This window comes from Lactuca virosa, chromosome 8, assembly GCF_052849685.1.
Source record: "Lactuca virosa cultivar CGN04683 chromosome 8, Lactuca_virosa_CGN04683_v6, whole genome shotgun sequence".
Classification (NCBI taxonomy): Eukaryota; Viridiplantae; Streptophyta; class Magnoliopsida; order Asterales; family Asteraceae; genus Lactuca; species Lactuca virosa.
The window spans coordinates 232,895,917-232,919,038 of record NC_136433.1 but is presented as its reverse complement, the minus strand read 5'-3'; the positions used below and the strand labels follow the sequence as shown (position 1 = coordinate 232,919,038).

General features: G+C 38.2%; 2 protein-coding genes across 2 annotated transcripts; one reads left to right on the top strand and one right to left on the bottom strand.

The window, feature by feature from the left end:
* Positions 1 to 14,931: 14,931 nt before the first annotated feature.
* Positions 14,932 to 18,033, bottom strand: LOC145131322 (uncharacterized). The gene is made up of 8 exons (XM_079066028.1): positions 18,025 to 18,033; positions 17,860 to 17,872; positions 17,714 to 17,751; positions 17,561 to 17,573; positions 17,185 to 17,480; positions 16,890 to 17,080; positions 16,365 to 16,803; positions 14,932 to 16,251 (listed from the first exon to the last, which is right to left on the bottom strand). The coding sequence occupies exons 1-8, from the start codon at positions 18,031 to 18,033 to the stop codon at positions 14,932 to 14,934; spliced, it is 2,319 nt and encodes a 772-aa protein (XP_078922154.1).
* A 761-nt stretch (positions 18,034 to 18,794) lies between these two features.
* Positions 18,795 to 22,488, top strand: LOC145128766 (PHD finger-containing protein 1-like). Its single transcript, XM_079063570.1, has 8 exons — positions 18,795 to 19,006; positions 19,800 to 19,885; positions 20,088 to 20,546; positions 20,768 to 20,965; positions 21,053 to 21,274; positions 21,365 to 21,489; positions 21,747 to 21,939; positions 22,238 to 22,488. Exons 1-8 carry the CDS (start codon positions 18,980 to 18,982, stop codon positions 22,239 to 22,241), a joined length of 1,314 nt encoding a protein of 437 aa, XP_078919696.1. The 5' UTR covers positions 18,795 to 18,979; the 3' UTR covers positions 22,242 to 22,488.
* Positions 22,489 to 23,122: the final 634 nt, after the last annotated feature.

The window sequence follows — 23,122 nt, the reverse complement described above, 5'->3', positions numbered from 1 at the left end:
TTCGGCCCATTGTTATAAGGATTTGCATTTTTAGTCCATTTTTGAATAAAATGACATATTTGACTAAAGTTTTATAAATATGACATGTTTGGCCCATGATTATAAGAATTTACATTTTTATCTCACTTTTCATAGAAATTACGCTTTTAGCCCAAACTTTGGAAAAATTTCATTTTTAATCCAAGAAACCGTAGGTTTACGTTTTTGGACTCAAACTTGAGTCAAATGATGATTTACTCCTTAAAATCGATATTTTTACATTTTTGGCCCACTAAAACCGAAAAGCCCATTCTTATGGCCCAATGTTTAAAAATTTGCATTTTTGGTCCCTTTTACCCTCAAAAATATCATAGAACTTATTTTTCTATACAAGTGACTCTTTTAGTCCTTGTAAAATCGAAAGTGTCATAAAATCTCACATTTTTGTTTATTTGTTCAAAAATGGCCCTTTTTCAAGATTTTGTTTAACTTCTTATGGATCTTCACATGTTAAACCCATCTAACTTCATAGTATGTTGTTTGAAGTGTTTTAGTTACACATATCACAACTTTTGGTTAGAATTTTTCGAGATCTATAGTGTTTCATCAAATAATCACAACTTAAACCAAGAAAAACACACATAACATGCACAAATACATAGATCTAACACATAAGGACTTGTATCCTCCCCCAAAACAAGATAAAACCGAAAACAAGGGGGTATGAACTCACCTTGCTTTGTTGTTCTCGGTTTGAAGAAAATATGGAAGAAAATGATGTGATTCTCAGCCCTAGTAAGCTTCTTGAGATCATTTTTGAAATCAAATGGTCCTAAAGAGGTATGATTCACGGTTTTGAAACAAATAAGCATCAAGTTTTAACATAATCATGAAGTTAAACTTGTTTGAGTAGGAGTAGATTACCAATTATGGATGAGAACTTGATGCAAACTTCTTGGAACACACACAAGATCTCGAAATTTTTGAGGAAGATGAAGAAGTTCTTGAGAGGTTTTTGAAAGAGTTTGCATGTGAAAAATGAGAGAGGTGAGGGGAGGGTCTCGGCCGAGAGAAGAAAAAGAGAGAAAGAGAAGAGATAGGTGAAGATGTGATGGATGCCTTGATGTATGAGATTTGTTGTTTGCTTAGAGGGTAATTTGCATGAAGAACCACCATGCAATTGTGAGGTGGCACCATAATATCATCCCCTTTGTTTTTTTTTTATTATCATGGGCCGAGAATTGTGCTAGAAGAAAAGGAGTGGAATATTTTGGGCAACTACTTGACTTAGCTCGAAATCATGAGGCTCAAATAATTATTTTTCGGCCCATTGGGTCCTTAGGAGAGTTCACGGCCCATTTGAATAAAAGAAATGGAGTTTATGGCCCATTAGGGCTATTGGAATTTGTTGTGGCCCAACTTGGCCCATTAGAGATAAACCAATCCATTTTAGGCCCATACGGCCCAAAATGTTATGTTTTATGAATGTGGGTCCAAATAGAGCCCAATTAGGGTTCCTAGGCCCAAGATAGTCAAGTTGAAGGTTTATTGGTCCATTAGGTCCAATAAGAGAATCCTAGTTCATAATAAACTTGAACCGGAATTTCTAGGGTTTTCAACACATAATTGACTATAAGAGATATATTGAGTGAGCATTGAGTATGATATTCATTTAGTGTACAAGTCATTACACTAGATGAATGTTTACATGGGAATAGAATTTCCTAGCTAAAATGCTAGTTGTGACAACCGCTGACCGTTTCTAGTTAGATTCTATCCAATCACGCAACTAAAGTGAGTGCATAATTACTTTCATCTTACACATAGATATGCAGTATTTAATATAAATTATGTGTTATGTGTGCACATTATTTGTATACTTTCTATCTATGTTGGATGAACAATTTTATACATGTTTTAATTTATTTAAACTGTATATGTATTTTGTATCTACAGATATGTTGGGTAAAACATAGGTAGATGAATTAGATGATGTGTGATGAAATAAAAATTGATGAGAGGTCTTGATGATCTAGTCATCTAACAGAGTATAGACAACGACCACAGACTGTTCTAGACAGTCCAGTGGAATGTTAGCAGGCTCGTAACTTGTAGGTGTTTTTGAACTAGGTGTTCAATAGGTATTTTTGAACTAAGTGTTCACTAGGTGTTTTTGAACTAGGTGTTCATTAGGTATTTTTGAACTAAGTGTTCACTAGATGTTTTTGAACAAAGTGTTCATTAAGTATTTTTGAACTAAGTGTTCACCAGATATTTTTGAACTACGTGTTTACCAGATGTTTTGAACTACGTGTTCACCAGTTGTAATTTAAGAACCCTGGCAGCTATGGACTTAGTGCCTGTTAGATAAACCCTGGTAGCGATGGACTTCATGCCTATTCCTTAGGAAGATACTTAGGAATGAATGAATGAAGGACAGATGATTCTTAGGATAGATCTCTAAGAATAAAGAAGATAATGGGGATGGGTAATTGGGTTGATTGTTTGATGATTAAACATAATAATTATATTATTGTGGGTTGAAAACCCTATGTGCTCACCAAGTTTCCCAACCTGACCCACTCAGGTTATTTGTATCACAAGTGTCGATACGAAGCTACATTACACTGAAAGATTAAAAGAGATGTGGATCATTAGTGTAAATGAATGTAAGGTCTGTTTATGCTTATGTTTCTGTATTGACAATGACATCCCAAACTTTTAATATAAACAAAATACATTTCTTCGGAAATGCTTTGATAATATATTTATCATGTTTTTCTGGGAACAAATTCCACAACACTTTTATTTAAAAGGATACTCTGATTTTTAAAATAAAGCATAAACAAATCGGTCTTTTCTGGCCGGGAAATTTGGGGATGTCATAGTTGGTATCAGAGAATTAGTTTAAGCGAACTAGGAATTTGTTGGATTTCTAGACTTAAACTTTGAATGCTAAGCGATGATCGTGAGATGAGTGTCAACCATAATTTAGACACAAGCACTAGTTTATTTTAGGAAAGATGCCTAAAATGCTTTTATGTGCTAAATGCTTTACGTTTTCCTTATATCCTATTATTTGTTCGGATCTATGGTCTGTTGCCGACCGGATCTGGAAACCTTATGTGCTCACGATTCTAAGCGTTCAATTACGATATTAGAACTAGCATGTAACGTTTCAGAGTAATAAGGAGGATTTAAACGCCAATTGTGAATAAAGATCTAAATTCAACTAATTTGGTGTATAGATCAAAATGGCAAGAACCTGAAGCGGAGCTGGAAACGCGAATGAAAACAGGAATCAACGATCTCAACCCGAAGTGATTGAGCAAGTACCGGTAGTAGCAGCTGCACCTGAGCCAATCACAATGGCTGGAGTACAAGCCATGATTCGGGCTATGATGGCCGAACAGAGGGAAGAGATGAGGCCGATGTTGCACGAAAATAAGGATGAACCTACTGTGCACATTGTGCAACCTGAGTTGATCGCCGAACAATCAGAGGAAGGAAATTACAGTCGCACTGTAAGCGAAGTTGAACCCCCAGTGGCAAGAAGGAATGACTCGGAGAGGGGAATCGACCGAGATAGACGTACGTATAAGAACTTCGTGGGTGCCAAACCACCAAGTCCTTCAGGAAGCCCAAAGCCAGTAGAGATTATGGACTGGATCTCCGAGATGGAGATGGTATTTGAAAGTTGCGACTGTAGTGATAAGCAAAAGATAGTATTTGCAGTCAGACAACTAAAGACTGGAGTTTTAAGTTGGTGGAAGTTGTTGGCAGATACAATGCCATAGGGAGAAGCCATGCAGATGTCTTGAGAAGCATTCATGGAGCAGTTAAAAATGCAATACTGCTCAGAAATATATCTGATAGACCTAAACAACGAGTTTCAGAACCTGAAGAAAGGGAAGATGAGTATTGATGAGTATGCCACCGCATTCACCTAGAGGATGAAGTTGTTTCCCTACTTGGTGACTACCGAGCTCTCCAAGATAGACAGGTTTGCTAACGGACTGCCAACAGACTTTGGACCAACGGTCAAATGGCAACTACTTTGAAGACAGATGTTAGAGCAGCTAAGAATGTAGAGACCCAGATAAGAGAAAAGGGTCTAGAAAAAGATAAGGCAGGAGAGAAGACGAAGTTTGAAGGATCTTCAAGATCCAACGAGAAGAGAAAATTCTTGAAGTCTGGAGGAGGAGGAGGTGAAGCAAGATGGTGCATAAGCAAGAAGAAACAATTTGGAAAATATGGTGAGGAGGTGACATGTTTCAAATGTGGAAAGTCTGGGCATTACGCCAATGAGTGTACATCCAGCAAGAAGGTGTGTTATGAATGAAACGAAGGAGGGCATATTTCAAAGAACTTCCCAAAGAAGAATGAATCAGAAAGGCCAAATGCACCGCCAAAGCCAAGGGCATTCCAAATGATCCTCGACGAAGCACATAACAATGCAAGGAATCAGGAGTAAGTACTTTATATCCTAAGATCAAGATATGAAGTAGCCAATAGAATCTGGTGGTGTAGCCTAATAGAGGCATAATATAGGTTAAACTAGAACATCTTTGTAATCGTTTCAAGAAATAAGATAAACCTTGGTTATGTTATATGATGTGTTAAGTTGCTATATGATTTTCTTATATGGTGACTTGGAGAACTATCAGACAATACTTGGGACGAGTATGAGTAGGTGTGAATGGTAGTAGAGGCCTATACTACTAGAAGCACAAGACTCACACTTGGATCAGGGAAAGTCACAAGGTTACCAAGGAGCTAGTAATTGATTCCATTTATTTCATGTATTTCGTTACCATCGTTTTGGTAATGACTAAGAAGATGATTGATATTCCGACCCTAGTGGTCATATCAAATCGAGTCCGACTAAGACAAGTATGTTACGTGGTTTAGAAAACCAAGATCGATGTAACATCCGACTTAAGCCAGAATATTTAAGTGAAAGATAATCAAAGCGATCAATAGAAGTATCGCGATCGTTGTTAAAGAAAGAAGCTTGTAGCTAGAAGTGCTACATGCTAGAAAGTGGGTATATCACATTAGAACATGAAGGTATATTCCATTCTGGATTTTGACTCTAAAAGACCTGAGTCTAAGCATTGCATCATGTGACGAGAAGTCATTAGAACATGACCCATCGGTCTGTTACGATAATCAAAGTAAAGAAATTCTCTTAAGATAAGTATGTTTAAGAAGAAGTAGGAGTCTCCAATAAGGATCTATTTTGTAACTCGAAGGTTACGATTGAAAGTCCAACATAGGATAAAGAGCAGGTGCAAGATTTAGCACCGCCTGCAGTCAAGAAGTCCAAGACTTAGATATTGATTCGAAGGAGGATAGAAGCTACGGTTATTACCTAGGATGAAAAGATAACGTATGGAGTCATTATACAAGCCCTGTTTCGTTGATGATTCTGGGACGTAATCATCCTAAGGGGAGATAATTATAACGCCCGCAGATTCGGGCTAGTCAATTTAGAGACGATAAGCGTCAAAAATGAATTTTTATAGAGGATTATTTAAAATAAATAATCTTAACTAAGTTATAGTATATGTCACAAGATTTCCGTACATATAAAGAACACTGAAATCTGAGTTATAACGAAGAAGTTATGACTTGTCGAAGTTTCGCGACAAAACCGACACGACACCGGGAATCGTAAAAAGCGAGTTTATGATAAAATACTTTTTAGCCTTAGTGATCTAAAAGAAAGTTGTATAGTACGTCTCCACCTACGTGTGGATATAAAGAACGTCAAAAACGGAGCTTGTATACAAAAGTTATGACCTTCCGAAGATACAACTGTCTGAGAGCATGACACGTGTCAGAAACCCTAATCTGACTGGACTCACGACATAAGCATGATTTCTCACGACGTGAGGAGTCAAAACACCACTTTTCAAGGCTAGAATGCAGATGCCAAGTCTACGTTTAAGGCTCACGACGTGAGCATGATTTCTCACGACGTGAGGAGTCAAACGGACACTAATCGAGGCTAGAAAACACCTAGGAAGGCTACGGGATGACTCATGGAAGCTCACGACGTGAGCATGTGAGGCTCACGATGTGAGAGAGCCAAAATCAGCCTATAAATAGCAAATTTGACCATTTCATTCTTTACACCAAAACCTCTTTCCTCTCTCTCGTTTGCTGAAGCCGTTTTCCTTCCCGAGCCTGACAATGACGAACCGCTGACCGTTTCTAGTTAGATTCTACCCAATCACGCTACTAAAGTGAGTGCATAGTTACTTTCATCTGACAAAAAGATATGAAGTATTTAATATAAATTATGTGTTATGTGTGCACATTATCTGTATACTTGCTATTTATGTTGGATGAACAATTTTATACATGTTTTAATTTATTTAAACTGTATATGTATTTTATATCTACAAATATGTTGGGTAAAACATGGGTAGATGAATTAGATGATGTGTGATGAAATAAAAATTGATGAGAGGTCTCGATGTTTAAGATGATCTAGTCATCTAACAGAGTATAGACAATGACCACAGACTATTCTAGACAGTCCAGTGGAATGTTAGCAGGCTCGTAACCTGTAGGTGTTTTTGAACTAGGTGTTCATTAGGTATTTTTGAACTAAGTGTTCACTAGGTGTTTTTGAACTAGGTGTTCGTTAGGTATTTTTGAACTAAGTGTTCAATAGGTGTTTTTGAACTAGGTGTTCATTAAGTATTTTTGAACTAAGTGTTCACCAGGTATTTTTGAACTACGTGTTTACCAGATGTTTTGAACTACGTGTTCACCAGTTGTAATTTAAGAACCCTGGAAGCTATGGACTTAGTTCATGTTAGATAAACCCTGGTAGCGATGGACTTTGTGCCTATTCCTTAGGAAGATCCTTAGGAATGAATGAATGAAGGACAGATGATTCTTAGGATAGATCTCTAAGAATAAAGAAGATAATAGGGATGTGTAATTGGGTTGATTGTTTGATGATTAAACATAATAATAATATTATTGTAGGTTGAAAACCCTATGTGCTCACCAGGTTTCCCAACCTGACCCACTCAACTTATTTGTATCACAGGTGTCGATACGAAGCTACATTACACTGAGAGATTAAAAGAGATTTGAATCATTAGTGTAAATGAATGTAAGGTCTGTTTATGCTTATGTTTCTGTATTGACAATGACATCCCAAAGTTTTAATATAAACAAAATATATTTCTTCGGAAATGCTTTGATAATATGTTCATCATGTTTTTCTGGGAACAAATTTCGCAACACTTTTCTTTAAAAGGATACTGTAACATCCCGAAATTCAGGTGCATCTCTTATACCCTTCTTCTTTTCCAAGTTGTCAAGTTTGGCCCTTAAAGGAAATATTAAAGCAAATAAGTACGATGGGCGCACTGAAGAGTACGCTGCGCGTACTCATGTGCTTAATTTGGACGCGGATTCGCCTAGGTACGCTGGGCGTACCCAAGGTTACGCCGGGCGTAACCGGCCCATATGCAAACCCTAAATTGTGGCTTGTGCACTATAAAAGGAATGTTAAGGCCTTATCCTCAGCCACCATTTCAGAGAGTGAAATCCTAATAGAGAGCTACCCTTCGTTCCTAGCTTGTGTGTGTGTTCTAAGCTTCAAAGTGTCATTTCAAGGTGGTGAAAGAGAAGAGGAGGCCATTTTAGGAGCTAGAAGTTGGTGGACAAGAGTAGATCTGAGTTCTACAGAGGTTGGAGCTTCTTCCTGAGGTAAAAAGCTCAAAGCTTTCCTTGTCATTTGTGATTTGTGTTTCTTGGACCAACTTTTAGGGTTTTTGGTCCCAAGGTGGAGACTTTATGAGCACATGGTCTCCATAAGCCTAGATCTGCTATATTTCAGAGTAAAATGAGTTGTAGGTTCATAAAAATCCAATCTTGGACGTGAATATTGAGCCATGCATGAGATCTAGACCTTATGAGGAAGAGGGAAAGGTGTTAAAGTGATTAGGGACCTTTACAGCCATGCAAAGGCTTAAAGGTCTCGACTTTATGGATTAAGTGGTCTTAGAGAAGTCAGATCTGGAGTTTGAGTTTATGTCTTAACCATTTAAGACCAAAATCCATGAATGCATGAAACTGAGACTTACGCTGGGCGTAAATCTCAGTACGAGCAGCGTAAGGGTCTGAGACCCCGATTCTGGATCGCCGGAGTACGCTCAGCGTACAGGAGCTGGTACGCGCCGCGTACTGCCCCTGTTGACTTTCGTTGACTTTTAGGGTTTTGGTCAACATTTGGACTTTTGGGTCAGGGAGGGGTAAAATGGTCTTTTACCCTTCTGTGGGATTGTAGGAAGGGATGTGATCTAGTCTTTGAGAGCCATTATTTATTCGAGAGTACTGTTTATGTGTTTAGGCGGGGACTAGATCAGTGTTTTCGTGTGCGAGATTATCCGAGATACCCGAGGTGAGTCTTCTCACTATACATTACCTAGAGTGGTATTTATATGTAGACCAGAGGGTCTTGTGTGCTATGTGTATGTATGGGATTATGTGCATTGTGTTATATGTATGCTATGTGTTGAACAGACCGGGCCGGAGGGCCCAACGATATAGACCGGACCGAAGGGTCCAACGACACAGACTGGACCGAAGGGTCCGACGAGCTATGACCGGACCAGAGGGTCCAACGAGCTACAGGACTGGGGGGTCCCGCTGAGACACATCGACCGAAGGGTCGTATTATAGCCTCGAGTGGCGTATGTGTTGTATGTGGTATTTTGGAGAACTCACTAAGCATTTATGCTTACAGTTGTTGTGTTATGTGTTTCAGGTACTAGCGAGGATCGCGGGAAGGCGCCGACATGATCCGTACACACTGAGAGGATTTATGTATTTGAGGATCTTGGGAATTGTTATTGTGATAACACGTGATACATTGGAATACTATGATATTTTATGAATGAAAGCATGTTTTTTTTAAAATGAAAAATTGTTTTGGAAATTTACATCGTTACAAGTTGGTATCAGAGCCTTGGTTTGAGGGATTCGGGTGCATCTTCGGATGAATCTGAACTCAAACTGAGGAATTGAGAAAGTTTTCATAAAATAAACAATTTTTCTAAGAGAGTAAAAGATTTTGAGAAAAGCAGAACGGAGCAGTGTGTACGATCAGCCAGCGCCTGAACGATGATTTCCCAAAATACCCTTACATTATGTGTTATGAGATATGTTATGATATGATATGCATACTCGAGTAGGCTAGGTGTTCTTATTAGGACGAGAGTGGCCTGATCTGTAATGCCTTAGCCTAGGAGTTACTGCTACTATGAGATGCTTCGAGAGTAAGTAGGTAGCAGCGAGGAACTTATGAGTGGTCTACTAGAGAATAGCCTGAGTTTAGTGAGATATAGAGTACTTGTGATCTGGGATCCTAGTAGGAGGACTTAGGGTGAATACTGATGCGCTGTGGAAGGTAGTATAAGGGCCCGTACTACTGGAAACACCGGATCGGTGAGCAGTCCAAGTAAGAATCCTCAGGGTACTAAAGAACAAGTAGGGTTGAGTATCGAGTGCGAGTATACTCGAACGAGTCTCTGATTCTTTTGTGTTGTGTTTCAGAGACATCATGGTTGGGACGCGCCACCACCCAGGAGGCAGTGGTACCAGTGGTACCAGCGATGAGGAGATTCGTAGGTTGATTCACGAGGAGGTGGCTGCGGCCATTCGAGCTGAGATACCAGAGATGTTCGGGTCTATCAAGACCATGCTGATCGAGATTTTTGATGAGCGGTACGCTGCTCTTACTGAGGCTGTTGTTGCTACGGCCACCGCAGCCGTCGCTGCTGCCAGGCCGCAGGGGGTGACTCGTTGCTGTACCGAGAGTTCAGCAACACGAAGCCACCAGAGTTTGATGGGACGCAGGACCCGATTGCTGCGATGAGGTGGATTTCTGATATCGAGGGATGCTTCTACACCTGCTCGTGTCCGGAGCATCTGAGGGTTCGGTTTGCGCTGAACCAGCTTCGCTTGGGAGCGAAGGACTGGTGGAAGTTTGTGACGGCAGACTTCACTACGGCAGAGCTTACTGCGGTGACCTGGGAGAGGTTCACCACGATGTTTCGAGATGAGTATGTTCCCCCTGTGGAGAGGGAACGTCTGGCCCAGGAGTTCTTATCCCTCAAGCAGGGAACTGAGTCTGTGACAGTGATTACGAGGATGTTTCACGAGAGGGCGTTGTTTTGCCCTGAGCACGTGTCGACTGAGCAGGCACGTATGAGCCGGTACTTGAGCATACTGAGGAGGGATATCCGGGAGTTCGTGGCGAACTCGTCATACCGGACATTTGTCGAGCTTCAGGCAAATGCCCGGAAGAGAGAGATTGAGTTGGAGACTCAGGTTAGGGAGGAGGCCGAGTCTCAGAGGAGGGACAGGCGACCGGCACAGGTGCAGCCGGCAGCCAAGCGGGCAAAGCCCGCTGATTCGAGATCTGGGGGTCCGAAGGGCCGCACTTGTGGAAAGTGCAGCAAGAGCCACGAGGGAGGGTGCAGGGCTGGGGTGTGTTACAAGTGTGGGAAGGAGGGGCATTACACGAGGGATTGCCCTAAGGGATTCTCGGTTTGCTTTCATTGCAACCAGACCGGCCATCGGAAGGCCGAGTGCCCACAGTTGCTGCAGGGATCAGCGCAGGGATCTGCACATGTTGCTCGAGCTACTGAGACCCGGCCAGTGAAGGCCGAGGCACCGAAGGCTCGCGGGAGAGCCTTCCAGTTGACAGCGGAGGAGGTCCGCGCAGCACCCGATGTCGTGGCTGGTACTTTTCTTGTGAGTTCTGTACCTGCTTTGGTGTTATTTGACTCGGGTGCGAGTTGGTCTTTTGTGTCGTTAGCGTTTAGTCAACACATCAGTATCCAGCGGGAGGCGTTGAGTCGACCTCTACGAGTTTCCATAGCTGACGAGCGAGCGGTATATGCTACGGAGGTGATTCGGGGATGTGTACTCGAGATCTTCGGGGTTGAGTTTCCGATTGATCTGGTCCCGATTGCGATGGGGGACGTGTGTGTTATAGTGAGTATGGATTGGTTGAGCCATTTTGGGGCAGTTATAGACTGCGAGCGACAGTTGGTGACGATACGAGACCCTAGTGGGGGAGTTCTTACGGTGTACGGCAAGGGTACCCGTTCAGGGTCAGCATGAGACTTCGAGGGCGAAGTCTGGTTCTAGTGGGGGAGAATTGTAACATCCCGAAATTAAGGTGCATCTCTTATACCCTTCTTCTTTTCCAAGTTGTCAAGTTTGGCCCTTCAAGGAAATATTAAAGCAGATGAGTACGCTGGGCGCACTGAAGAGTACGATGCGCGTACTCATGCGCTTAATTTGGACGCGGACTCGCCTAGGTATGCTGGGCGTACCCAAGGTTACGTCGGGTGTAACCGGCCCAGATGCAAACCCTAAATTGTGGCTTGTGCATTATAAAAGGAATGTTAAGGCCTTATCCTCAGCCACCATTTCAGAGCGTGAAACCCTAATAGAGAGCTACCCTTCGTTCCTAGCTTGTGTGTGTGTTCTAAGCTTCAAAGTGTCATTTCAAGGTGGTGAAAGAGAAGAGGAGGCCATTTTAGGAGCTAGAAGTTGGTGGACAAGAGTAGATCTGAGTTCTACAGAGGTTGGAGCTTCTTCCTGAGGTAAAAAGCTCAAAGCTTTCCTTGTCATTTGTGATTTGTGTTTCTTGGACCAACTTTTAGGGTTTTTGGTCCCAAGGTGGAGACTTTATGAGCACATGGTCTCCATAAACCTAGATCTGCTATATTTCAGAGTAAAATGAGTTGTAGGTTCATAAAAATCCAATCTTGGACGTGAATATTGAGCCATGCATGAGATCTAGACCTTATGAGGAAGAGGGAAAGGTGTTAAAGTGATTAGGGACCTTTACAGCCTTAAAGGTCTCGACTTTATGGATTAAGTGGTCTTAGAGAAGTCAGATCTGGAGTTTGAGTTTATGTCTTAACCATTTAAGACCAAAATCCATGAATGCATGAAACTGAGACTTACGTTGGGCGTAAATCTCAGTACGAGCAGCGTAAGGGTCTGAGACCCCGATTCTGGATCGCCGGAGTACGCTCAGCGTACAGGAGCTGGTACGCGCCGCGTACTGCCCCTGTTGACTTTCGTTGACTTTTAGGGTTTTGGTCAACATTTGGACTTTTGGGTCAGGGAGGGGTAAAATGGTCTTTTACCCTTCTGTGGGATTGTATGAAGGGATGTGATCTAGTCTTTGAGAGCCATTATTTATTCGAGAGTACTGTTTATGTGTTTAGGCGGGGACTAGATCAGTGTTTTCGTGTGCGAGATTATCCGAGATACCCGAGGTGAGTCTTCTCACTATACATTACCTAGAGTGGTATTTATATGTAGACCAGAGGGTCTTGTGTGCTATGTGTATGTATGAGATTATGTGCATTGTGTTATATGTATGCTATGTGTTGAACAGACCGGGCCGGAGGGCCCAACGATATAGACCGGACCGAAGGGTCCAACGACACAGACTGGACCGAAGGGTCCGACGAGCTATGACCGGACCAGAGGGTCCAACGAGCTACAGGACTGGGGGGTCCCGCTGAGACACATCGACCGAAGGGTCGTATTATAGCCTCGAGTGGCGTATGTGTTGTATGTGGTATTTTGGAGAACTCACTAAGCATTTATGCTTACAGTTGTTGTGTTATGTGTTTCAGGTACTAGCGAGGATCGCGGGAAGGCGCCGACATGATCCGTACACACTGAGAGGATTTATGTATATAAGGATCTTGGGAATTGTTATTGTGATAACACGTGATACATTGGAATACTATGATATTTTATGAATGAAAGCATGTTTTTTTAAAATGAAAAATTGTTTTGGAAATTTACGTCGTTACAGATACTCTGATTTTTAAAATAAAGCATAAACAAATCGGTCTTTTCTGGCTGGGAAATTTGGGGATGTCACACTTTGTTCTCAACAGTTACAACAACCCAAGTTATGGGGAACATGAGGTTATTGGAATCCCTACCCACGACAGCTAAGAGTTCACCCTTGCAAATTCCTTTGAGAAAGCATCCATCAATCCCAATGACTTTTCTACACCCCTCTACCCAACCATCTCTTACACATCTGAAGCATACATAGAACCGTTTGAACATTGTACTTCCATCATGCATATGGTCCTCTTCCATACTTACAGTTGATCCTGGATTAGCTCTTTTGATTTCTATGCCATAGTCCCACAACCTACTATAATGCTCTTTCAGGGTGCCCTACTATCTCAGACAATGCAAACCTTTTTGCATTTCTACATTATCCAATGCTAACTATGATATTGTATGTGTTTGAGATTTGTGCTTTCATCTTCCTCAAACTAAGCTTGGAGTTTTCTAGAAGTACATTGAAATTTTGTTTCCCTATCCACTTGTAAGTCACTAAGCCTATTTTAAAAACTCTACCAAAATTATGAGTTCATTTAAGTGACTTAATCTGAAAAGTCCTTTCCTCTTGCATCCAAGAAGCCCACAATCTAAAAGGACATGTAGGTTCTTTACCTTTGCAACACTTCACTAGAAGTTTGTTTTTATCATTCTTTTCATACCACAAATCATATCCATGCTTAACATCATAGTTGGTAAGACAATGTTTGAGTTCACTAGGATTGGTGAATTTTATACCTAACACAGGAGCCATTTGATCCCATTGTTGCTCATAATTGTGCACAAGGTATACAGGAGGTACTTGCAACATTAGGATCTTCTTCCTCGTCATCATTAGGGAAAAGTTTGTTCAAAAAGCTGTCTTGCTTCTGAATACTTGCTCTTTCCCTTTTCATAGAAAACTCCTCATCATCCACCTCGTGTTCCCAACCCTCTTTATCTATTACATCAACTTCGTCTTCGTTGGAGTTGGTATCATCTTCAATTTCAGGCTCTTCCATTTCAATCCAGTCAAATAGGGGTTCATGCATATGGTCCACATACATAGTTACTTTCTTTTTCTCATGAAGATACTCAAGAAATTCATGATAATCACAATCGTTTTGCAATGTGGCCAATCCTTGACACAATGTTTGGCCATCTGGACAATAGTATACATCTTTGCACATCTTTCTAGTAATCATCTCTAGGTGAGCAATGAATTCAGAATACCCTTTGTCCCTGAAATCGGCGTACCTTATCTCCTTTTTATCTGGATCAAAATACGTAAATGGTCTCGAGAAGAAGTTCCCGTTGTACTGGACTTCAACGACCAATGTATCATCTTCAACCATCTGATTGTTGGTTGCTCGAAGAAAGAACAGTGGGGACGATTGAGTGAGAGTGAAGAGATAGAGATGGGGGATTTGTCTTGCCCTAATTTATGGAGATCAAATATACATGTAACACTTAAATGCCACCTAACCATCCACGTAATGTCCTAATAACCACGTAACACTCGTGTATACCATGTATGCACTATGTAACCGGTTAAACAGGAAGAAACCGGTAAACGGGACTATTTCTAAACGGTAATAACAACCTTACTGGTGTAATATGCACAAAAAATATGTTAGGGACCTAATATGGACAAACGGGAAACCTTACTACCCTCCTAAGTCATTAACCCATTAAATAAAGTTTATATAATACCGCTAAAAATTATCGATTTGCCTTATATCACTTCAAAATCCTTGCTAATTTGCAAAAGACTTTAGCAGAATATATGGTCATTTAACTAGAGTCCCCCTCAAAAAAAAGTTTGATGGAGACTATAAAGCTCCTAAAATATGATAAATGAATAACGCTCCATTTTAATATAATACTCAGGGCAGACGCAGGAATTAGTAGTAGGGGTTGCATAATTTTTTTTTCCAGTCAAACATAATATAAAACATTAAAAAAAATTCCGGTCAAACATAATATAAAACATCTAATGCAATTTTTTTTCTGGTTAAACATAATATAACAACGATCTATTAGAATTTAAATTTGTCCTCTTCGTGCAGACATCTTTTGAAACCGCTCCATTACTTTTTCATTCTCAACTTTCGCAAGTGCTTCGGTCTCGACATTACAAAGCAATGTGTCGTTCAAAAATTCATCGCCAATTTTGTTACGCAAGTCGGTCTTCAAGAGCTTCATCTTTGAAAAACATCTTTCTACACTTACGGTCGCTACGGGTAATATCAAAGCCAACTTTAAAAGCTTATAAACCAATGGATAAGACCGATGCTTCCCCGTACTAACCATCAAACGAGAAAGGTCGGAAATTCCTTTCAAACTAGTGAAGCGCTCATCTTTGATGCAAGAGTGATCAAATATATCAAGTTGTCCTTCAAGGTCTATCATATCTGAATCATCAAAGTCATTCTTGTATAACTTACCCAACTTCAATAACTTTGATTTGTCAAATTGTGCAAATGAATCACAAGGGCTCAAAGCACCCATGTATTCTAGTAATTGGGTGCTTGTTCCACTAAATCGATCCCGATATTCTGTGAGTTGCATATCTACCACCGTGTTGAAGATTTCAACCTCAAAATGAAACATATTAGTCTTTGTAGTCCTACGGTTTCTCGCACCAATATACAACTCTTCCATATCTAAAGTATCAATTTTGTGTGTTTGACAAAAAGATGATACTTTTGGCAAAATGCTAGCAAACCCTGTGTTTCTAAAAGATTGCAATGCCTCCATTGTCCCTCTAACCATCGAAGCCGCTTCTAAAATGTCTAGATCTTTTCTTTGAAGTTGCTTTGACAATGTACCCGTGAGGTATAAAATGTCATACATCATATGTAAGTAAAACACGAACTCATATGATTTAAAATATGCTAAGATTTCAGATGCTTGTTGACGGTTTGCCAATGACCCTCCCTCCTCTTTCACAAAATCTAAAACTACAAGAACATCCGCAAACAACTTCATCAAACTTGTGAGTGTGTTGAAATGTGAACCCCATCTTGTTTCTCCCGCTCGAACAAGTGTAGTCTCTTGATTTAACCCTCTTCCGGTTTCAAGTTCACCACTACACAAGCCTTTTTGCACCCTTTCTCTTGTTTGCTCTCGTAGTAAGTCTTTTCTTTTACACGAGGCACAAACAACATTAACCACCAACGAAATTTGCTCAAAAAAGTCACTAACACCATCATGCTTCTTTGCTACAGCCACAACTACTAATTGAAGTTGGTGTGCAAAGCAATGTACATAAAAAGCCGTATCATTCTCTTGTAATATCAAAGCTTTCAAACCATTGAATTCCCCTCGCATATTACTAGCCCCATCGTAACCTTGTCCTCTTATCTATTAAAATTTAAAACAATTAATATATATATATATATATATATATATATATATATATATATATATATATATATAATTAAACTGAAATAACAAAAAAGTAAAGAATAAATTACATGACTAAAACTCAACTTATTACTTGTAAGTACTTCATTTATGGTGTTTTTGTGTGTCAAAGAGGATGTATCCTTCACGTGCACTAGTCCTATGAATCTTTCTTTCACAAAGCCAAGACTATCGACATAACGCAAAACAATAGTCATTTGTTCCTTTTTTGAAACATCACTAGATTCATTAACTAGTAAAGCAAAAGCATCTTGACCAATCTCTTCACGAATACTCAAAAGTACTTTTTGTGAAAAACATTGCACAAGTTCTTTTTGAATTTTAGGGGAAATTAGTTGATTGTTTTTAGGAGCATTTTCTAAAGTATTGTTGAAAATATCTTCACTAGTCTCTCGAATGGCTTTTAACACTTCAATGTAAAGCTCTCTATTTTCCGAGTTAACCGAATCGTCATGACCACGAAACGGTAAACCGATTTTCAATAAAAGTCTAACAACAATAATAGAAACACGTAATCGAGCTTTATATTTATGGTCCTCTGCTTCGGTTTTCCTCCTCAAGACTACATTAATAACTTGTTTTTCCTCATTAAAAACTCACACTTTTCTCTAGCTTTGTTGTGAAAACTATCAACACCACCCACATGAGTCCGAAATGCATCTTTTTTATTCCAAGTATCAAAACCTTGGGAAACAAATGCATCTCTCCCTCCTTTTTGTCCCATGAGGTCTCCACACACATAACAATATAAACAATATGCACTATTCTTTTTCACACTATATTCCAACCAATCAAAATCATCAAACCATGAAGGAACGAATCTTCTAAATCTATCACCTATTTTTTTTTAGGAAACTTATGTGCCCTTACTTGACACGATCCTTGAAGCAAATATGCTCTTCTTACATCATCTCTTATATTTGATTTGTAACTTGTAATCAATGGCCTATCCGCCGGGTCCTTTGGAAGATCTTTCAAGTCAAACATTATCATTAGGTTGGCTAGAGCATGGTGTTTGTGGAGTTGCATTAGAATCCGAAGGGATTGATTGATTGGTGATTGGTGTTTGTGGAGTTGCATTAGGATTAGAAACGGAAGAGATTGATTGATTGGTGATTGGTATTTGGGAACATTCTTCACCACTTTCATTAGGATTAGGTCTTTGTCTTTTGGTAAAAAAAACCACTTAGTTTAACCTATAAAAACATAAAAATTACACCTAATCAAACAATGACTTCAATAAAACAAGTTGCTTTCACCTAATCAAACAATAAATTCAATAAAAACATAACAATTACACCTAATCAAACAATGACATCAATAAAACAACTAAACAAGTTGCTTTCACCTAATCAAAGAATAAATTTAATAAAAACATAACAATTACACCTAATCAAACAATGACTTCAATAAAACAACTAAACAAGTTGCTTTCACCTAATCAAACAATAAATTCAATAAAAACATAACAATTACACCTAATCAAACAATGACTTCAATAAAACAAGTTGCTTTCACCTAATCAAACAATAAATTCAATAAAACATAGCAATTTCACCTAATCAAACAATAAATTCAAAAAAAAAACATAGCAATATAACCTAAGCAAACAATATAACTTCAATAAAACAAATCAATTTCACCAAGTCAATCAATAACTTCAAAAAAACATATCAATTTCAAATATCTAAATGAATTGGTAAAACTTACTTGCTTCATTGTAGGGCTTTGAAGTGGATTTTGTTAACCAAAACAGTAGAAATTGAAAGAAGTCGATTTTGTTACTTGCTTCAAGAGATTGACTATTGTTGAATACTTGAATGTTGATCGATCAACAATGAAATCGATCAAGAATTGTCCGAACAGGAGGTCACGAGTCACGACTGTCGACAGTAGCCAAGCAACGATTGAACGAATTTTGGAATCGGAAGTCGAGTAGTCGATGCCTCGATGGATTCTGTTATCGTGTGCCTTTTTTTTTCTCCATTGTACCGATAATACACAATTACACACTCAATTAATTAGGATTGGGCTTTTTACAAACAATTAGCCCAATTGCTAATTTATCAAATTAAGTTTTATTTTGGGCTTTGGACAATTGGACTATTAGACAATAATTGATTAAAACATTGGAGTCGTTATTATTTTTTTTCGTTTGGTAATTCCCGATAGAGTGACAATATTTTTTTTTATGTAGTTGCACAAAAAAAATTTAGTAGTTGCACGATTTTTTTTACGTAGTGACACTTTTTTCTATTACGTGCGTGGAAGCTAGGTCCCCAATATAATTTGAATATTCCGTTTCTTCTATAAAAAAAAACATTATTATGTGAACAGGTCCCCAATATTTGCGAAGATTTGATTGTTAACCCATGAACCAGAAGTGTATGATCAAAAGTCAAACTTTTAAGTCTTAACCCTTGAACCACAAGCTACCTGTTAATGAATATATCCAAACAAACTATTTTCACACGAAGGAAAGTTTTCGTTTACATGTAGAGGGACGAAACTTGTAATTTTAGTAATTTACATTCCAAGTGAAATTAACCAAAAAACTGGTTAATAGATATGGTGTTATGATCTCTTGGCTTGTTGAAGCGCGCATGTTGATCTCCAGTTAATAATCTTCTTACTCGCTACTCTAGGGTTTTTTCTTCATCCATTAATGGAATCCAAGACTTTTTCTCATGAGGTTTGTAGTCTTATACTCCAGTTATTTCGTTAATCCTACTACTTCAAATCAAAACTTGATAACCTGATAAAATTCTTTATTCCTGTTGATTGCTTATAATTATGCTTGTGAATTATAGCAAAAAAACCCCGACTTTGTAGTGTTTTTCGTTTAAAGCTTGACGTAGTACAGCATTGCGATAATTTACCCTAAGCCCTCTCTCCTCTATCGCCCCCAATTTCTACCCACTAGTTTAAAGAAACGGCTATGCTTAAGATTTGACGATCGAAGGGTTTATTTTTCGTATTTGGAGTTGTTATGGGTTTTAAAGTTTTGGTAATTGGACTTGATTTTGACGTCGGTTTTACTAAATTGATGTGGGTATTCTAGAATTTATAGTCGGAAACATAATTTTCTTCTTTGATATTTAAAAAAAGCTACATATAGGAAAGACATCTGTGTTATATTTGATGAAATTACTGATATTTTGTTAAAAGAGATGAATTCCCTAAGCTTCTTTTGTTACACAGATCAAGATAGAACAGAACACTCATGTTTTGTCCCACCCAAAAAGGTGGAACAAAGTTTGACATGTGTAAAAGACGTGAATGCCCTCCTTATTTTTATCACTGAAAATAGTCCTCACCTGTTACAAAAGCATCTATGCATATATTTTATATATGTCACCTGACATTGTGCTTGTTTCAAAGAACCATGGTACCCTTTTGCCTCAATAACAATGGTATAACTATAATCGAGCTATTGTAGTGTTTATCAATTATGATATGATATTTTTAATTTTTTATTTCTATAGGTTTTGGTATGTCAAACATGTGGAGACAAAGGATTCACCAATGCTTTTGTTTATTGTATCAAGTGTTTAAAATTTGTTATTCACAGGTACATACCATTCTTTTCATTTTTCCTATCTATTCTTCAGTGTAATTCATGCATATGCATGTACATTACCAACATGAATAAAATACAAAAGTATTATTAATGACAGAATTTTGAAATAAGTTACTATTTCACCTAAAAAATACTTTCTCTAAATGTAATGAACCACAAATTTATTGTCCGACATTCCCTTTTTGTTATTCAGATACTGTCTAAATGTAATACCAAAATCATTCGATGAATTTGTCGAATGGGCTTGTGAAGATTGCCAACAACCACTTTCAAATCCGTTCACTTCACATAAATTCAACCCTTCAAGGTCTGATAAACAGAATGCTGCAATTGCACCACAAGTAAAAACAAAGAAACAAAAGAAAAAACCAAAAAGGAAACCAAAAAAGAAAAGGAAAGTTGCTGTTTCACCATCAAATTCCCTAAAAGAATTTCGGTTGAAAAATTGTATTCTTGCTTTAGAGGCTCCATCGAAAAGAGAGGACAAAAGGAAAAGAGATGAAAGTTTATCAGGTGTGGAAAGAAATGAGAATAAAACTCAAAAGATGGTGGATTCCAATTCCAACGAGCATTCTTGCTGTGATTCCAGTTCTACAGATGTAAATTTAAAGAATAAAACGGGCATTCAAGAACCAGAGACCAGTCCTGAAAAGTTAGTTTCTAATTCTTCATCCTTTCGCTGTGTTTGGTTCCAACGGAATTGGAATACGAGATTCCATTCCAGGGTGGAAGTAATTCAATTCCGTTCAGTTTTACATATATTTACAATAACCAAAAGATATTTGATTGTAAAATAAAAGCTTCCATCTAAACGTGTGACACATTATGATTCCTTTGGATTCTAACTTCTCTGGATTCCAATTCCTGTGACAGATTCCATTCCTTTGAAAATCATCCTACGAATCAAACACCCGATGATCTCCAGGTTGAAACAGCAAACCAGATGCATAATGAACAAGAAATAAGAACAGACAAAACTAATGCTGATGTCACTCAATCAACGGTTGTTGAAAATAATGTAGATTACATCCCTTATCAACCTGCACAACCAGTCCTGGAACCAGTATGGAGGTAATGTGTTTCCGTTATCCTGCCCGGCTGCCCGACCGACCGGCCCGACCTTGCCACCTGTCATTTATTATTGTTGAAAAATTGCAGGGGAAGCTTTGATATTACTCAAACAGATTATAATCTATTTGAAGGATTTGTTGGGCATTTATCGAATAAAGCTTGTTTCAAGGTGTGTCAAGAGGCAAATGTGCTTCCCTCTTTACTTTCTCTAGAAATGCATCCAAAGACTGTTTTATGGCCAAAAAGCTTCTTGGAGTCTCAACCTTCTGATGAAAATATTGCTCTTTACTTCTTTCCAGGAGACACAAAGTAATGTCAAGTTTTTTTTAATCTTTCACTAATTCTATTTTCTCATTTATGTATTTATTTATGGTGATTATGTTCCAAATTTGACCCTAGAAATGAACGGGATTATGAGGACTTGGTGAGTGATATGATAGATGAAGAGCTTGCAATGAAAGCCCCTGCCAAAAATGCAGATTTATTGATATTTACTTCTAGAGTTCTGCCTCGACCTTTCTGGAGTGAGTTTTCTTTTTATTTATCCTTCTAAATTTGGTTCGCGGATTCCAACGGAATTGGAATTTGAGATTCCATTCGACGGTGTGTTTGGATGGAATTCAATTCCATCATTTGTGGAATTTACTATTCACTCCAAGGTTGGAAGGAATTTCAGTTCCATTTCATTCCGTTATTTGTTAAAAGACCAAATACCCTCATTTTGTATATAAAATTCAAATAATGTTTATATGACTAAAAGATGATTTGATTGGGTTTGCAGGATTCCAAGGGAAGAACTATCTATGGGGAGTTTTTAAAGGCAAAAAGAATGATCTTAAAGGATCAAACAATAGTGAGAAGAACCCTGTTGTGTCAGAAGATTTTCCACACAAAGTGACAGGTGGAAAAGAAATCCTCACAAAAGTGAAAACTTTTGATTCTCAGAGTCCTCAAAGTCCTTTGTGTAATTACAGGTATATTTTTTTATTCTTCTACTACATTCTGTTCCATTGAATTTACATATAATATAAAAAAGTACAAATGAAAGAAATAACAATGTACTTTTTTTTACAAATCTATCCATTTATAACAATGTTATCCAAATGTACAACAATTTTCACTGCTATAATTGGTTGGATTTTCCAAAGCGTCAATGATCCAAATAAAAAAAAAAAAAAAGTAAAAATTACAATTATGAAATACAAAGAAATTGCTATTTCTTGCATGAGTGAAAATAATTATTGGAACTGAACATAGGGAGTCGTGTTTCAGGTGACACACATGGAGGTGGAGGCTTCATCAATTTCATTGAAACAATATCATTTTGAAGATGGAGACAAGTTCCATTTTGAGATATTGTTGAGAATGTATTTTAGGATGTCTTTTGTGAGGATGTTTTGTATTTATCTAAATATTGAGTTTTTAAAGTATCGTTAGGCAAATGGGGTGTTTGGATGTGTGTTTGTAAAGTGGTTATTGCAACTCGAAGCATATTTAGGTCAAATTAGGTGATGTTTCATCTATGTTAATTATAACCCTTTAGAGTTTTTGTCATAGTTTTCTTACATGTGGCTAACACCATTAGTCTTCTACAACTGTTCGGTTGATATAACAAGAAATAATTTACTCTAAATGATTTTAACAAATGCATTTAACGATAAAAGGCTAATGGTATTAGCTAGAGAGACAAAAAGTGTGATAAAAGACTGTAGACGGATGTTATAGCAGGTAATATTGCCACCCACATAAGCGATTTATCATTAAGACGTGTTTGGCACAAAGTTTTTAAGACTTAAAAAACTTTTAACTTTCAGTTTTTGGGAAAAAACTCCGTAAAAAATTTCATTAGGCAACAGAAATTTTTAGCTTTTATTTTCTAAAAAAAACTCAGGAATTCAAAAGCCTCCTCATATAGCTTTTAAATTTTAGTTTTTAACTAATTTTAAACTAACAGCTGTAGGCTTCCGGTTAATTTTTTAAACTTTGGTTTGGATAAAACGCCTGGATTGTGGCGGCGTAACAAGAAGTGAACATAAATTAAAGGACGATCCAACTCACAAAAGCGGTTTTTGAAATGAATACTAAAAGCAAATGAGACCAAATAAAGATACCTATCAACTATCAAGTGCAATCCACTACATTATTCATTCATATTCA

What these genes read in the sequence shown, in the direction of transcription:
- LOC145128766 (XM_079063570.1), top strand. Translation starts at nt 18,980, where the DNA reads ATGGAATCCAAGACTTTTTCTCATGAG. An exon ending in GTCCTGGAACCAGTATGGAG is followed by an intron (nt 20,966 to 21,052) that starts GTAATGTGTTTC and finishes GAAAAATTGCAG; the next exon opens with GGGAAGCTTTGATATTACTC. An exon ending in TTCTTTCCAGGAGACACAAA is followed by an intron (nt 21,275 to 21,364) that starts GTAATGTCAAGT and finishes ATTTGACCCTAG; the next exon opens with AAATGAACGGGATTATGAGG.
- LOC145131322 (XM_079066028.1), bottom strand. An exon ending in TTTTTAATGAGGAAAAACAA is followed by an intron (nt 16,804 to 16,889) that starts GTTATTAATGTA and finishes TATTGTTGTTAG; the next exon opens with ACTTTTATTGAAAATCGGTT. An exon ending in ATAAGTTGAGTTTTAGTCAT is followed by an intron (nt 16,252 to 16,364) that starts GTAATTTATTCT and finishes AAATTTTAATAG; the next exon opens with ATAAGAGGACAAGGTTACGA.